This window comes from Tupaia chinensis, unplaced genomic scaffold (genome assembly GCF_000334495.1).
Source record: "Tupaia chinensis unplaced genomic scaffold, TupChi_1.0 Scaffold000367_1, whole genome shotgun sequence".
NCBI lineage: Eukaryota > Metazoa > Chordata > Mammalia > Scandentia > Tupaiidae > Tupaia > Tupaia belangeri.
Window position 1 is genome coordinate 163,099 of NW_006159864.1, and position 16,848 is coordinate 179,946.

At 35.1% G+C, this 16,848-nt stretch overlaps 1 protein-coding gene across 4 annotated transcripts in view; it reads right to left on the bottom strand.

The window, feature by feature from the left end:
* LOC102502973 (ATP-binding cassette sub-family A member 3-like) overlaps positions 1-15,686 on the bottom strand; it is a 100,838-nt gene extending 85,152 nt beyond the window's left edge. For 3 of the 4 annotated variants that reach the window (XM_027773743.1, XM_027773742.1, XM_027773744.1), the window contains exons 1-7: positions 15,605-15,686; positions 15,010-15,259; positions 12,831-12,958; positions 8,615-8,756; positions 5,452-5,711; positions 3,010-3,126; positions 1,844-1,961 (exon numbers count right to left, since the gene is read on the bottom strand). In XM_027773743.1, the coding sequence (XP_027629544.1) occupies positions 1,844-1,961; positions 3,010-3,126; positions 5,452-5,711; positions 8,615-8,756; positions 12,831-12,958; positions 15,010-15,259; positions 15,605-15,664 (1,075 nt within the window). In that variant the 5' untranslated portion in view covers positions 15,665-15,686. Of the gene's footprint in view, positions 1-1,843; positions 1,962-3,009; positions 3,127-5,451; positions 5,731-8,614; positions 8,757-12,830; positions 12,959-15,009; positions 15,260-15,604 lie in introns of those variants that run through there. The other variant, XM_014589658.1, reaches the window with a different exon arrangement.
* Positions 15,687-16,848: the final 1,162 nt, after the last annotated feature.

Below are 16,848 nucleotides of genomic sequence, written 5' to 3' on the forward strand. Positions count from 1 at the left end.
GAGAGATCTGCTGTTAGCCTGATGGGATGTCCTTTGTAGGTAACTTGATGTTTTTCTCTTGCCAATCTTAGTATCTTGTCTTTGTCTGTGGTTTTGGTCAACCTGGCTATAATGTGTCTTGGAGAAGATCTTCTTAGGTTGATTCTATTTGAGGTCCTTTGTATTTCTTGTGACTGGATCTTTCAGTGCCTCTCTAGGTTTGGAAAGTTTTCTTGCAGGATTTCATCGAATAGATTATCAATGCCCTTATTGGTCTCTTCGCCTTCTGGAATGCCAATTATCCAGATGTTTGGATGTTTGATGATATCTAGTACTTCTTGTATATTATTCTCAAACTTTTGGGCATTTTTCTCAGTCTTTGTGGTGGATTTTTCTAGGACAGCAATTTTCTCTTCTACGTCTGAGATTCTATTTTCTGTATGATCTAGTCTGCTTTTAATACTTTCAAGGGAGTTTTTGACTTCCTGTATTATAGCCTTCATATATAACAGTTTCATTTGATTATTTTTTAAAGTATGTAATTCCTCTTTTAGATCTTGTAAGAATTTCCTCACCTCATGGAACTCATCAACTTCTTTCTCCTTTCTCTTCTGCAATTCATTGTCTCTCTTCTCTTCCATCTCTGTTAGCTTCACCATTATGAATGTTCTAAATTCTTTATCAGACATTTCCATGATTTGCACTGAACTGCTTGTGGATGAAGAGAAGTTATTCTTTTCCCTTGGAGGAGAGGTATTTTCTTGCTTTCCCATATTTTTTGTGGTCCTGCAGTGATTTCTAGTCATCTGAGCAGTGGAGAGACAAGAAAAAAGAAAACGAAAGAGAGAGAAACAACAACAACAAAAAAAGATGGAAAAAAAATAAATTTTAATTATTTTTCATTAAAAAAAAAGGCACAAAATAGAAAACTGCACGGCGCACGAGTGCACCATGCAAAATGACTACTTCACAAGAGTCATGAGGAATCTTCTGCTGAAGGCCTTGCCTCTCCTGCCTGGGTGTGGGCATCAGAGTGGATTATTAACAAGACAAAAGGCGGAGCTGAGAGCAAGAGAGGAACTTTACCTTTAAAAAAATTTTAAAAAGGAAAACTTTTAAAAAATGAGAAGATGGGAGCAGGAGAGACAGAGACACAGAGACAGAGATAGAAGGCTAGATAGAGGAGCTCTCTACCACTCTAGCTTGTTTGTTGGAGGCTGAATTATCAGTAGGAACTCTTCATTTCTCTTTTACCCTGAAATGACCTATATTTTAAAATTTTTGTATATTATTTACTTTGAGATCTTTGACCCATGGATTTTCTTTTTTTTTTTTTTTTAAGTGTGTTATTAAGTTTTCCAGGGTTTGGATATCTTCTTGTTGTCTTTCTGTTACTGTTTTTAAATTTGATTCCATTATGATCAGAAAACATTCTCCAGATGATTTCCCTTCTTTTCAATTTGTTGAGGTTTGTTTTATGGGCCAGGTTATGGTTCATCATTAGAACCTGAAAACAAAAAGTTTATTCCGTGGTTTCTGGCCAGAATGTACTCTGTGTAAATTACATCATGTTGGTTATGTTGTTCAGTTCTTCTATATCAACAACAATTTTGTCAATAACAGTTCTATCTAATTGCTGAGAGTGGGGTAATAATATCGCTAACTGTATTTGATAGTGTCAATTTTTACTTCTAGCTCTTTCAATTCTCACTCTATCTCCTTCACATAATTTCACGTACAATTAATCTTCAGTGTTGCAATATTAGCCAATGCTACACATGAGATGGCTGGAAGGGGCTCCAAATATGATCCTTTTTGACAAATTAAAACAGAAATTTTGTTATAAAATAACATTTAGACTCACCTTTACTGAACAATGTGCTAACCATAAAGCCAAATAATATTGAAGCGATAGCATAACACAGAAGAAAGACAAAGAAGAAACTATAGTCACTGTAGCGGAAGATTGGCTCACTTGAAATCTACAATAAAACAATTATAACATCAGGTAAGGTACACAATAAATAGTGTCTTATAAGTCTAAGAGAAGAGGAAGAAAATTATGATCCTAATGAAACAGATCAATTGAAACTCAGTCAGGTGAAAAGTTAACTACAAAGAATAACACATTTGTGGGACCAGCAGGTAGCATAATGGCTATGTTGCTGGACTCCCATGTAGTCAACCGCGTGGTTCAAGTCCTGGACCTGGTGGTTTAAACTCACGCCGGGCACGTATGTGTGTGTGCGCAAGATCCCGAGAGAAGAATGGACGAGAAGGGACTGTGGTGTGGCCATCCCCCCTGGGGGGTGATTTCTGTCTCTCGGTCTCTTTCTGTCTTTCTGTGAGCACACACGCTCTATAGCAAAAAAAAACCAAAAAAACAAAAAACAAAAACAAACAAAACAAAACAAAACACATTTGTTACAAAAGGGTTCAAGTCTTGCTGAAAGATTTAGGAGCATATGAGTTTCCACAGCAGACTCAGTAAAAACTTATTTCATTCTCCTGATAACCTGAGCCACTCAGGCCTACACCAATCAGTGTATACCATAATTACGCTCTTCTTTTCAAATCATAACTGCAGGAGGCTGCTATCAACTAAAAGTAAGCTATCTAATATAATAGCTATTAACTGTAGCTACAATAGCATAGCTATTTTGACTGAGGAATTAAGATTTTTAGTTTTATTTAATTATTTTGAATTTAAGTGAAAAAACCAAAGCAGTATCAAATACATATCAAATATTTCTAATGAAAATTAAGTACCCGAATTGAGATGTGTTATAAATACAAAATACAACATAAAATTTTGAAGACTTTGTACAAAAAAGAATATAAAATAGATCACTAATTTTTTAATTAGTTGTACACTGAAAAAATATTTTATAAATTGGGTTAAATTAAATATATTATTAACATAATTCAACCTGTTCCTTTTTATTTTCAACAAAATTTAGTGGCTAAAGAATATTTATATTATATATGCTCATTATGTTTTTATTAGACAATGCAAAACTAGATACTTGCCTTGGTAAAGAATAACACACAAACCAAAGAGATGATAATAATATATAAAAGGAAGAATGTGAAGAAATACGCAGCCCAGATCATCCAGCCCCTGAGTCCAATTATGAGCTGGTATTCCTGCAGGAAAATCCACACAAACTAAATATTATGTTTATCTGCAATCTGCAGGCTTTTACATTTTCTAATTCAATTCCCATAAAAATCTATATAGATGGCTACTATTGTCTCTGTTTCATGAGTGAGAAAAATCAAGGACAGAAAGTCTACTGTTTGGGTCAAAATTATATAATCAGTAAGCATATTTCTAGCATTAAAATACATTCCTCTCAAGTTCAGAGATTTAAAAAAAAATACTATACCTGATATAGGACCAGAATAGAAAACATTTCATATCAAACTTCAAGCATTACAACAACAAATCTCTCTTTTCTATTAAACTCTGATTTCAGGAGTATTAGAGAAATGTTTATATGGTAATGTGCCTTTTTCCTCCTAAGGTTACTTTCAACATTTTCTCTTTATCTTTGGTTTTTACCAAATATGTCTTGGTGAGTTTGTATGCCTGTGCACAGATACATGTGTTTTTATTTATCCTCATTTGTGTCCTTTGAGTTGCTTGTCTTTGGATTTGTGGTTTCAAATATGTCATTAATTTTTTTAAAATTCCCTACTATTATTTCCTTAAATATTTCTTTTACTTTATTCTCTCATCTGCCTTTTGGGATGCCAACTCCACACATGCTATCAATTTGATATTGTTCTATACCTTTTAGATATATCCCTCTAGATTTTTATTTTGCTTTCTCTTTGCATGCCAGGTTGTGTAATTTCAACCATCTTATACTCAATGTTTTGATTTTTATTTTGTTTCCCCCCCCTTTTTTTTTCAATTTGTGTAATTTCAACTGCCATATATTCGATTCTCTGATTCTTTCCTCTTATGAGTCCACTGATAAACCTTGTCCAAGGCATTCTTTATTTCTGTTAAAGTATCTTTTTTATTTACACCAATTCCATTTAGCTCTTTCTTATAATTTTGGTTTTTGGCAGCATTACCTGTCTGAGCTTGCATGTTGTCTACTATACAGAAAACGAGTTAAAATACGGAAGTCTGAGACTGCTGTTCTCAGAAAGGCATCTACACAAAGTTAGCCCTGGGCTGGCATATGGGAATTTGGCTAATAAACTGTTCTCTACACTGATATGAAACATTTATTAATAGATAAAGGTGGTAGACTGCATGTACAAACAATATGGTATATGCTGCATATCTATGTACTAGGCGTTTGAAATTTTGGTAGAAGGCAAAGGGTTCCAACATCACTAAATCCTAGTCAAAACCTTAGGCTCCAAGATTCTAATGGGTTTCCCTGGACAGGAATATCATAAACATTTGACTAGATTTCCACTGTTGGAAGGGTGTGCATTGTGTGTGACTCTTGTGAAGTTACATGAGAAGGCCTGCAGGCGAATTCCTCTAGGTTTTGCCTGTGTCTTTTCTCCTTATGACCCAGCTATGTATCCTTATTATGCCACTACAATAAATCCTAGCTAAGAGTTCCATGAGTCCTTCTTAGAAAGAAGCGTGGTCCAGAGGATCCTGGACATATATACCTTTACCTTCAGAGCCTTTACAATTGTAATCAGAGTAATTTTAAAGTGCCTTATGTGACATTTTGAACATAAGCCTTAAGTGAGGCTGTTTCTTACTACTCATTTGCCTCTTTGGGCCGTGTTTGTTTCTGGATTTTTGGTATGCCTTGTAAATTTCATTGAAACTCAGACATGTCTGAGGCAATATATGCCTTTAATGGGAGGATTTATGCTACTTTGGTCAACAGTTGGTTGTGTCTAAAGTTCATTGTTGTTCTAGGTACCAATGAATTCAAATTCCTCTAGTTTTCTTGTCTCCTTCTTTGACTTTGGGATTCCCTTTGTATTGCTCCTCAGAGATTGTCCTGGAAACTCTCTCCCCTTGAAAAATTGATAAGAAGCCATCAGTACTCACTCTCCCTGGTCTTTCCATATTTGGATTTATTGTTGCTGGGATGTAACAACTACCTACAGTGCTGAATATATAGAAATAATCCAACTCTCCCTAACAAAGATCTCCATAGGCTTAAAAAAAATCTGTACAGAGGGACCAGCAGTTAGCGTAATGGCTATGTGGCTGAACTCCCATGTAGCCGGCCGCGGTTCGAGTTCTGGACCCAGTGGCTTAGAAATCACACTGGGTGCATGTGCGTGCGTGCCCAAGATCCTGAGAGGAGAATGGAGGAGAAGGGATTGTGGCATGGCCATAACCCCTAGGGGGTGATTTCTCACTTTCTATCTCTCTGTTTCTCTCTGTCTTTCTGGCAAGCACACGTGCCCCATAGCAAAAACCTCTCCAAAAAAAAAAAAATCTGTAAAGAAACTTTATCAGAAAGTAAGCAAGATTACCTTCAATCTCTTCTCTTTTTCCCACACGATGGATCGCATGATGGAAAGTACAGTTGGAGAGAACATGAGTATGAAAATCAAAGGAAGGAAAGGACTAGAGACAAACAGTAATCCATCGTGAAGGTAAGCTGGGTATGGAAATCTCTGTACGAAGATGCTGATACCATCAAACAGTTTTTTCCCGGCACTGCTCTCGTGGTACAGCATGATGGCCTTATCCAAGGCGTGCTGTATAGCCAGGAACCCTTCCCTGATATACCCTGCATCATAAAACAAACACTGTCAAAAAAACAGATTGAAAAACTGCTCAGAAGTAGTAAATTCAAGTAAGTCATAGCTTGTCACATACAGAATCTAAAACGCCTCTTCTATCAAGACTAGTTGGACATAATTATCCTGATAATCTATCATAGTTTTATAAGGGATACTTCTTCCCAAGATTGAAATATTAATGACAATGCCAATGTCTATTTATAAAAAGAAGGCAAATTTAATTACATATTAGAGAGATGAAGTCTTAGATATATTACATGTAAATTTGTTTTTACATATATTATATAAAAAAAAAGAATGAATGAAACTCCAGAAACAGACCACGTGAAAAAAGATGAATTATATCAGACAAAAGATTTCTCTTCAATAAAGAATGGCATAGATAAGATCGGAAATTGGAAAAATATTCTTTTAATACTTAGAACCAACAGTATATGTAGAATACACATAGAATGCTTGACTAATTATGAATTTTTAAATAAAGCATTTTTTGGGGGGGAGAGGTTTTTTGCTATAGGGCACGTGTGCTCGCCAGACAAACAGAGAGAGACATAGAGACAGAAAGCGAGAAATCACCCCCCAGGGGGGATGGTCACGCCACAATCCCTTCTCCTCTCGGGATCTTGGGCACGCATGCACACGCACCCGGTGTGAGTTTTAAGCCACTGGGTTCGGGACACGAACCGTGGTCGACTACATGGGAGTCCAGTGACAAAGCCATTACACTAACTGCTGGTTCCCTAAATAAAGCATTATTATATTATTTGAAAAACGGGGCTCTATGCACAGATTGTTGTTTTTAAGTTTTTTTTTTTTTTTTTTGAGAGGTTTTTGCTATAGGGCACGTGTGCTCACCACACAGACAGAGAGAGACTGAAAGACAGAAAGCAGGAAATCACCCTCCAGGGGGGATGGCCACGCCACAATCCCTTCTCCTCCATTCTCCTCTTAGGATCTTGGGCACGCACGCACATGCGTCCCTGTTTTTTTTAAGTTTTAAAATACTAAAAAGGTTACTTCATGAGGTGATATAACTTAACTATTAAGCATGGTTTCCCACGACATCCTTAATTTGTGAAATAGCTATCTTACACTTCCACTCACTTTCCATCCACTCCTTAACCTTCATATCCTTTTCTTTTTTTTGCTTACTCCTTCTTAATTTGGTAACAACTTAACAGTCCTTCAATCTATTTTCTCTGACACTTCCCCCTCCCCAAATTAGTGTACTATTAAGGCAATCTAGGTGTATATTCCCTGACCTCAAGTAATATGCTACTCAAAGACCAAAAGTGAACTGACAAAATAACATTCCAATGTCTGAAAGAAAAAAAAGACATTTTCAGAAATGTCATATTTTTTTTTCTCGAGAGAGATAAGAGAGAGCGAGCAAGAGAGAGAGAGAGATGATTTTGCTATAGGGTGTGTGTGCTCGCCAGAGAGAGAGAAAAAACAATGAATCACCCCTCAGGGGGATGGCCACGCTGCAATCCCTTTTCTTGGTGTTTTGGGCACACATGCATCCACACCCAGTGTGAGTTTCAAGCCAGACTTGAATCAAGGTCGACAATGTGAGAGTCCAGTGACATAAACCTTACTCCATCTGCTGGTCCCATTCTCAGAAATATCTTGATCAATTATATAAGGCGCTATTATACAAATTGTGAAACAGATTGTGGTCAACTCTGTTCAGCAACTGTATAAAACAAAAGTATATTCAAAGGCAAACAAAATGAAGAAGTAAACTGTGAGTGCTATCACTAAGAGAGATGCAACTTCCAGGAGAAATTTCATACTTCTTTCCTTCACAGACTAGGTTTTTAATAACTTGTTTACCCTCCATACTCATCTCTAATAGCCTCAAATATGTGCCTTCTATTATAGCTATAACATTTAATAATAAACAGCAAGCAAACAAAACAAAGTTCCCTGAATGGAATATCCTGCCTTGCACGTATTCATGATCTTATTTCCACTGCCTGCAATTATTATCACGACCTCCAACTCCATCCAGGTCATGCATACAGGTTCCCTCAGGTTTCAATGCTTTCTTTCTTAACAGACTTCATGAAGATTGTTTTATTATTTTATTTTAAATAAATTTGCTATAGAGCATGTGTGCACACTGGAGAAAGAGAGAAAGAGCGTGTGCAAAAGCTCATTTCCTCAGGGGAGATGGCCATGCTGCAATCTCTTCTCCTCCATTCTCCTCTCAGGATTTTGGGCACATACACAAAAGCTCAGCATGTTTTTCAAGCCTCCAGGCTTGAGACTTGAACCACACTGTTGGCCATGTGGAATTCAGCAGCCTTAACCACCATGTCACTAACTGGACCAAGATTATTTTAAATGGCTGCCTATTCAGTTAATCTATTATCCTATTGGTTATGGTACTTTCAGTTTTTGTTGCTAATGCTAGAATATGCATAGATTTTCTCTTCTATTGAACATAAATTAAAGATAACATTTCAAGATAGTTGGTAAGCCCAAATTCCACATTAAGGACTTTTCATATAAGATAATATGCAAAATAAACATTGTGACTAAAATTTACTATCACAATTTAAAACTTTTATTTCAAATCAACAGAATTATATGTAGACAATGGTAGTCAGGCAATACCAACAAATAAATGTACAGGTATTTGGAAAGCAAAATATTAAACTACAGCTATACATAGATAAATTGATATAAGAATTGAAAGAGGGTAATGAGTGAGCGATAACTTGAAAACTAGTTATGGAAGAATATACATTTAACCTTTAAAATTACCATGAATTAAAAATAAATGTATTTTCAAATCTGTTAAATAAATATAAACGAATGTGTACATTTATGCACTTGTATGCCTCTGTGATAGTAAGATAAATATGCTTAAGACTCTGCTTACCAGGACTTCCTCCATCAGGATATCCTGGGTTCCTAGGTCCTAAAGAGGGACGGTTGGGAAAGAGAAAGGCTGTTTTCCAGCCTGTCCTGTCTGGCCACGAGATCGACCTCTGTATCCTAACAAAACGCAGATGATATTTTACCTAGAAGTAGCAATAAGAAACAAGCTATGTTTGGAACCAAACAAAAATGAAAGCAAATATTAGAAATGAAGACAAGTTCAGATGGAAAACCATGTGATTTGTCTGATGTGGAGGTAATCCTGAATGTCACATCTACTGGGTCATCAGAAAAGTCATGATGCGTTTTTGCATAGAAAAATACGTCATGACTTTTCCAACAATCCAATATATTTAAATTTCACTCAAAATGTGGACAATGCACAAAACAAGATATAGCTATGGTCCATAAAAATATGAAAAGATTCTGAACATCATGAAATGAAATAGATGTAAATTAAAACTACAAAGATATCTTCTTTATTTTTCATATTGGCAAAACTAAAAATCTCAACAACAAGCATTCGATTAGGAAAAGAAGAGGTGAAATCACTTCTATTTGCAGATGACATGATTGTATACAAAGAAGACCCGATGGTAACCACGAAAAAATTCCTGGAAGTAATAAATGAGTAAAGTTGCAGGATACAAAATCAACATACAGAAAACTATAGCATTTCTATATACGAACAGCAGGCAGACTGAGATAGAACTGAGGAAAGTAATTCCGTTTACCAAAGCCACAAAATGTATAAGATACCTAGGAATAAATCTAACCAAAGAACTTAAAGACCTCCACAAAGAAAACTATGAGAAGCTAAAAAAAGAAATTGAAAATGAAAGAAAAAAGTAGGACAGCCCATGTTTCTGTACTGGAAGAATTAATATAATAAAAATAGCAATTCTACCCAAATTAATCTACATATTTAATGTAATTCCAATCAAGGTACCAGAGGTATTCTTCACACATCTAGAAAAGACAATCATAGAATTTGTCTGGAATTATAAAAGACCTCATATTGCCAAAGCAATCCTGCACAAGAAGAGTGGAGTAGGCAGCATCTCATTCCCTGACCCAAAAATATACTAAAAAGTTGTGATAATCAAAACAGCATAGTACTGGCACAAAAACAAACATAAAGACCAACAGAACAGACTAGAGAACCAAGAAATAAACTCCCAAAAATACAGTCAACTGATTTTTGACAAAGAGTATCAGTCAATCCTGTGGGAAATGAAAACCTCTTCAGCAAATGGTGCTGGTAAAACTGGATATCCACCTGCAGAAAAATTAATCTGAACCCCTACTGACCATCACTGACAAAAATCAACTCAAAGTAGATCAAAGACCTAAATCTAAGACCTCAAACTATAAAACTAGGGGTGGAAAACACTGGGAAAACTCTGGAAGGCATTGGGGTAGACAAAGACTTCTTAAATAAGACCCCCAAAGTGCAGTCAATAATCCTAAAAATAGACAAGTGGGATTATATCAGAGTAAGAAGTTTCTGCATGGCAAAAGTCACAGTAATTAGTGTGAATTGACAGCCCTCAGAATGGGGAAATATTTTTGTAAACTATGCATCAGATAAGGGATTGATAACCAGAATACATAGGGAACTCAAGCGGTTATCTGAAAAAAGATGATCAACCCAATTAAAAGATGGGAGAATGAGCTCAAAATACCACTCTCTAAGGAAGACATATGAATAGCCAAAAGGCATATGAAAAAATGCTCAATATCCCTCATCATAAGGGAGATGCAGATCAAAACCACAATGAGATACCACCTAACCCCAGTCAGAATGACTATGATTAAAATAAATAAATAAATAAATAAATAAATAAAAGTGCTGACAGGGATGTGGTGAAAGGGGAACTCTCCTACACTGCTGTTGGGAATGTAAATTGGTTCAGCCATCAGGGAGAACAATATAGAGATTCCTCAAAGGTGTACAAATACCATATGATCTAGCAATCCCACTCCTTGGTATCTACTCAAAAGAAAGAAGAATAATGCTTAGTCAGAAAAGAGCTTGCACGTCTATGTTTATTCTGGCATTATTCATAATTGCTAAGACAATGAACCAACCCAAATGCCCATGAACAGAGGAATGGATTGAAAAAGTGTGGCCCATATACTCTATGGAATATTATTCAGCCATTAAAAAAAAAGCAAGAAGGCCCTGGAATTCGATAGAAAGTGGATGAATATGGAAGATTTGTTGCTGGGGGAAGCAAGTCAGGTCTCCAACTTAATATATACCGACTGTCTGCAATCTGTGGCCGAAACTGAATGACTAGAGGATATAGAAACATAGAAAATGGTTACAGATACCAGATACAATGTGGGAAGAAGGTGGGAGGAGGAGAGTCTGAGGAAAGACATTAAGGAGAAAAATAGAAACAAGACATTTATGGGGCGAAGAAATGGGTTATTATCTATTCATAATAAAGTGTATAGTATCCCCAACTGGACTGGTGGAAATGTATTTATGTTAAAACATTCACTTTACAAGCTAAGTGACATAATGTGATTGAATGTATAAAAGAAATTAAAATAAAATAAAATTTTAAAAGCATAATAATAAATAAAATTAATTAAAAAATGATTATTAAAAAAAGCCTAGTTTTGGTGACAAAATAGCTACTTTAAGGAAACTCAATGAACTTCAAAGAAATACAGAAGGAAAATTCAGTAACATATTAGAGAAACTTAACAGGGACATTAAAATAATTTTAAAAAATCAAATAGAAATTCTGAAGCTGAAAAAGACAATATATGAAATTAAAACTATAAGATATAGACAATATCAACAGAAAAATGGATTGAACAGAAGAAAGAAAGCAGGAAAAACATTGGTTTAGGCAAGAATTTTTTAGATAAAACCTTAAAAGCACACCAAAAGCTAAGGTAGATATATAGGATTACATTAAACTAAAAAACTTCTGCATAGAAAAGGAAACAACCAGAAAACAACAACAACAAAGCAAAGAGACAACCTATAGCCTAAAAGAAGATTTGCAAACTATGTATCTGATAAGGATTAAATATCCAAAATATGAGTCAACTCAACAACAAAATTTTTATAATCCAATTTAAAAATGGGCAGAAGGCATTAATGAACATTTCTCAGAAGACATACAAATGGCAAACAGGTATATTAAAAAGGTTCAGCACTGCTAACTATCAGAAAAAATGCATATGAAAACCACAATGAGATATCATCTTACTCCAGTTAGAATGGCCACCACCCTAAAATCAAAAGAGCAAGTGTTGGTGAGGATGTGGAGAAAAGGGAACCCTTGCATACTGTTGGGGGAATATAATTAGTATAGCCATTATGAAAAACAGTATGAAGTTTCTGATATGATCCTGCAATCCTATCACTGAGTGTACACCTCAAGAAAAAGAAATCAGTATGTCAAAGAAATATCTGCACTTCTATGTTTATTGCAGCACTATTCATAATAGCCAAGATATGGAATCAGCCTAAGATCATCTGTCTAGGAACAGATGAATACATAGAGAAAATGCAACAAGGCTGGCCCTGCGGCCTAGCAGCAAAGGAACCTGGGTCCAACATGGATGGCATCCTGATTTGATCATTATACAATGTATACATGTACTGAGATACCAAGTTACAACCCATAAATACGTAAAATTAATATGTATAAAATATAATGAGAGAGACATCAAGTTTAAAATATTGTCTTCTTTTCTTCCTATAGACTCTAGATTCTTCCTCAATCCTAATGTCCTATTTCTGAATAAATGTGTTTGAGCTGTAGTCTTTTACACACATTTATGAAAGAAATAAAATTCTGTTTTTCATTTAAAGGAAAGATTTTTTCCATGCTTGGTTGTCTGTCACTGAAGATATGTCTGCTGTGAAGCATATTATTATTACTATTATTTACTACTCTGAGAACTAGAGGGGCTGCTTTAAGTAGGCAAAATTCCCCGTAAATCTAAGGTGTAGGTTATGAAATATAGTCTTATCAACATAATGCAACTTAAGAGCACAGGCATTAATGTTACTCAGATCTGGATTCATAATCTTGATCTACTGTATACCAAAGTATAATCTTGGGAAAGTTATTTTCTTCATTTCTTTAATATAGCTAATAATACCTAAATCATTAAAATCCTAGACATCGGAGGTACAAATATGAAAAAATTACTTATTTGGAAAACTCTAAATAAAATGTTCTTACCTGAAGTGGCAGACGGTCATGGCTGTTATTGAAGTCATTGTCAAAAACTATAGCAGCCAGCACATTATGAGACTTAAAGTCATAGAGAATGTAATTCTCAAATTCAGTTTCTGAAGAAAAGCCTCGAACTACAGAGAGACAAAATTGTCCACTTAAATAAATAAAAAAATTTTGATAACCCCTCCTATTTGACAAGAGGATATTATTTTACAATAAAAGCCTTTTCAAATATCGTAAATTTCAAAATACCATTTCTCACATGTTGGCATCACAATTCCTATGGATATTTGGCAAACAAAACAGTTTTAGGATGATAATATGTAGAGTATCCCAAACTAGGCTGGTGAGAAATGTATTCATGTTAGAACATTCACTCTATAAGCTAAGTGATGTATGTACAAAATAAAATACATATAAATTTTACTATAATTTAAAATAACAGTATAAAGCATATAGACAGGTAAGTCATTACTCATCAGAAAAATATAAATCAAAATCACAGCGATATACCATTTTATACCCACTGAAATGTATATAATCAAAAAGATAGATGATAATAAGTGCTTGAGAAGATGCAGAGAAATTGGAAACTCTGAACAATGCTGACACATGGTATATAAAAGGTACAGCAACTTTGGACAACTGTCTGGAAGTCCCTTAAACTAGAGTTACCATATGATTTATTCATTCCACTCCTAGGAAGATAGCCAAGTGAAATGAAAATACACGTCCACATAAAACTTGTAGACAAATGTTCATAGCAATTATTTGACTTATTTATAATAGTCAAAAAGTGAAAAAAATCCAACATATCCATCAAGTGATGATGAATATACTGATTGAATGCAGTACATCCATACACTGGAACATTACTCGTCAGTGAAAAAGAATAAAGTCCTAGTGAAACATGCTGTAACATGGATGAACTCTGAAAACATGTTAAGTGAAAGATGTCTACTACAAAAGGCTACATACTGTATGATTCCATTTATATAGAAGGTTTACAATAGGAAAATCTATAGAGGAAGAAAGTATAGTAGATTAGTGTAGATCTGGTCTGAAGAGAAAAAGGAAGTTCTTCAGAAAGAAGGAAAATGATACGAGAAGAAATATTGTAACTTCATGAATGCAGGAAGAGCAATAGCTAGAGTTGCATAAATAGTTTTATATCCAAGTAAATATTTTTCTCTTGTGAAGTTCCTTAAAATATACATGTGAGTTAAAACATTTTCTGGTGAATTTTTCAATTTATGTGGATTTAAAGCTACAACATAAAGAGACAATGCAAAGGGATCTACATTGTGGCAAGGGTTTATCAATATTAAAATAAAAAAAAACTGTAAAATGGGATCCAGCAGATGACACAGTGGCTATGTTGCTGGATTCCCATGTAGTCCATCACAGTTCGAGTCCTGGACCTGGAGATCTGAGACTTATGCTGGGTGATTGTGCATGTGTGCCCAAGATCCTGGGAGGAGAATGTAGGAGAAGGGACTGAGGTGTAGCCATCCACCCTGGAGGGTGATTTCTTGCTTTCTGTCTCTCTGGTGAGCGCATGTGCCTTATAGCAAAAAAAACAAAACAAAATAAAAAACAACAACAAAAAAACAGTAAAATGTTAGTTCTATGCAGACTGTGGAAAATTAGGTGTGGATATTTTAATCTCAAGAATGATCATTAATAGTATTATATAAAAAGTCAAATTTACCCATTTCTTTTCCTTTATGAACCATGATTTGGGGGCATGTCTTGGGATTCTTAAACTAGCTCTATGTTATAAAGAGTTCCTATGTTCATTCTGAAATGTTTTGCCATTTTACATTTATATTTATGATCTACTTTGATTTAATTTTTGTGTAGGATGTGAGCTTTTGTTGTTTTACTACTGGTATTCAAATGTTTTTGCAGCATCTGTTGAAAAGGTTATCCTTTTATTAACTTATTTTGTACCGTTATGAAACATTATTTTGATATGTCAGTGTAGGTCTTTTTCTGGATTCTCTATTCTGCTTCATTGATCTGTATGTCTCCCTTTCTATCAATACCAGGCTGTGTAAATTACTACAGTTAACATTTTAATTCTTAAAACTGAGAAGTATAATTATCCCAATTTTATTCTTTGCAACACTGTTTCAGTTCTTCTGAAAACAATGTTTTACAGAAAATCTTAATATCTAACCTTTTATACTGATGTTAAGATTCCTCTTCACGTTCTCAGTGATTTCTTTTACCACTTCAACAGAAGGCACATAAATCAATTCCCATTCACTGGGATTTTCAAGGAAAGAAGGCAGAGTACTGATGGGTTGAGAATTGAAATGATAAGGTCCAGTAACCTTTATGCTAGTAAGTACACGGAATATCGAAAGCATTATTCCAAATACCAATGCTGCAAGGACTTCCAATATTAAATTAATGAAATGCCTCCTCTAGAAGAGGAACAAAAAGATGGTGTCAATTAACTTAGGAGCACACATTCAATGTAAACGGTAGTTCCATTATATTAAGCTTCTGCCAGTTTTACTCTGGAAGAGCCAGTGTTTCCTAGACGATTTCAAGCCTCCCTTCCACCCCATTTCCTATAGGTCAGACTATAATATTGATTAATTCAGTTTTATAGATTTGGAAGAGCTACTCTCAGCTCTGGGAATGGATTTTCAAAAGTACACACACATACACACCATGGTTCAAGTTCTGGATTTTCAAAAGTACACATACACAGCAATGCAACAAATGGGTACTTATGGTCATTCTCCATGGCTGTGTTCACCTACCTTCAAGATAAAATTTTTCCAGAGGAGTACTGCAAATTGGTTGAGTGCCAATGAATTCATTCTTCTATAGAGAGTGTGTGTTCAACTCTAGGGAAGGAAGAAAGTTTTTTTTGTTGTTTGAAAGTTAAATGATTTGATAATGTAAATATTAACCAAATAAGGTTACTTCTTTATTCTACTTTTCTCCTTAGACAACCTCAAAAAGTGATAGTAGATAATGTATTTGAAATATAAAAAATTGTATTGCTCCTATTTTTTCTATTAAATTACTTAATAGTTAATGAAGTTCTAGTATGTATAAAATCTAGTATGTATAAAACACCAGCAGGTGGCATGGTGGTTAAGGCTCTGGATCCCCACTTGGCAGACCACGGCTAGAGACCCAGACCCAACAGATTGAAAATCATGCTAGGCACAGTGTATACATGCTCAAAATCCCAAGAAGACGATAGAGGAAAAAGGATTGCAGTGTGGCCGTTCCCCCTGGGGGGTGATTTCTCACTTTCCCTCTCTCTGTCCTCTCTGGTGTACACATGTGCCATATGACAAAAAATTTTTTAAAAAAAAACAGGAAATAGAGAAATGAATATCAGTAAGATATAGTTTCATTTTTCCAGGTATACATGGCATAAAGCTAAAAGGATCTGATTTTCTTTATTCCGGTTTTCATTAAAATTGTTCTTAAGGTATTAAAAATAAGAAAGCAATTATTACACTATTATAACAAATTATGAAAAAATCAAGTTACTGGAAAGAATCAATATTTTTTTTCAGATGCTCAGAGTATAAAAACCCATCCACAGTACTGATGGGTGAACAGGCTTAGTCATAGTTACAATAATATTTATTGCGTATTTACTATGTGTCATGTTCTTTGCTAGCTAATACTTAGTATAAGATGGTAAACACATCAGAAAAACAAACACCATTCAAGAGGTCCTCATGTGATAATTATAAGGAGTAGGTATCTGTTATGAATCTACTCTCTGCAGATGGACCTTCTGGAATGGCTGTGTAGAGGTCAGTGGACCTTGGGACCAGCAGTTAGCATAATGGCTATGTTGCTGGATTCCCATGTAGTCGACCACACTTTGAGTTCTGGACCTGGTTGCTTAAACTCATGCCAGGCGCCTGTGGTGCATGCCCACGAGAGAATAGTGGAGAAGGGCTTGTGGTGTGGCCATCGCCCTGGGGGGTGATTTCTCACTTTCTGTCTGTCTGTCTGTCTCTGTCATTCCAGTGAG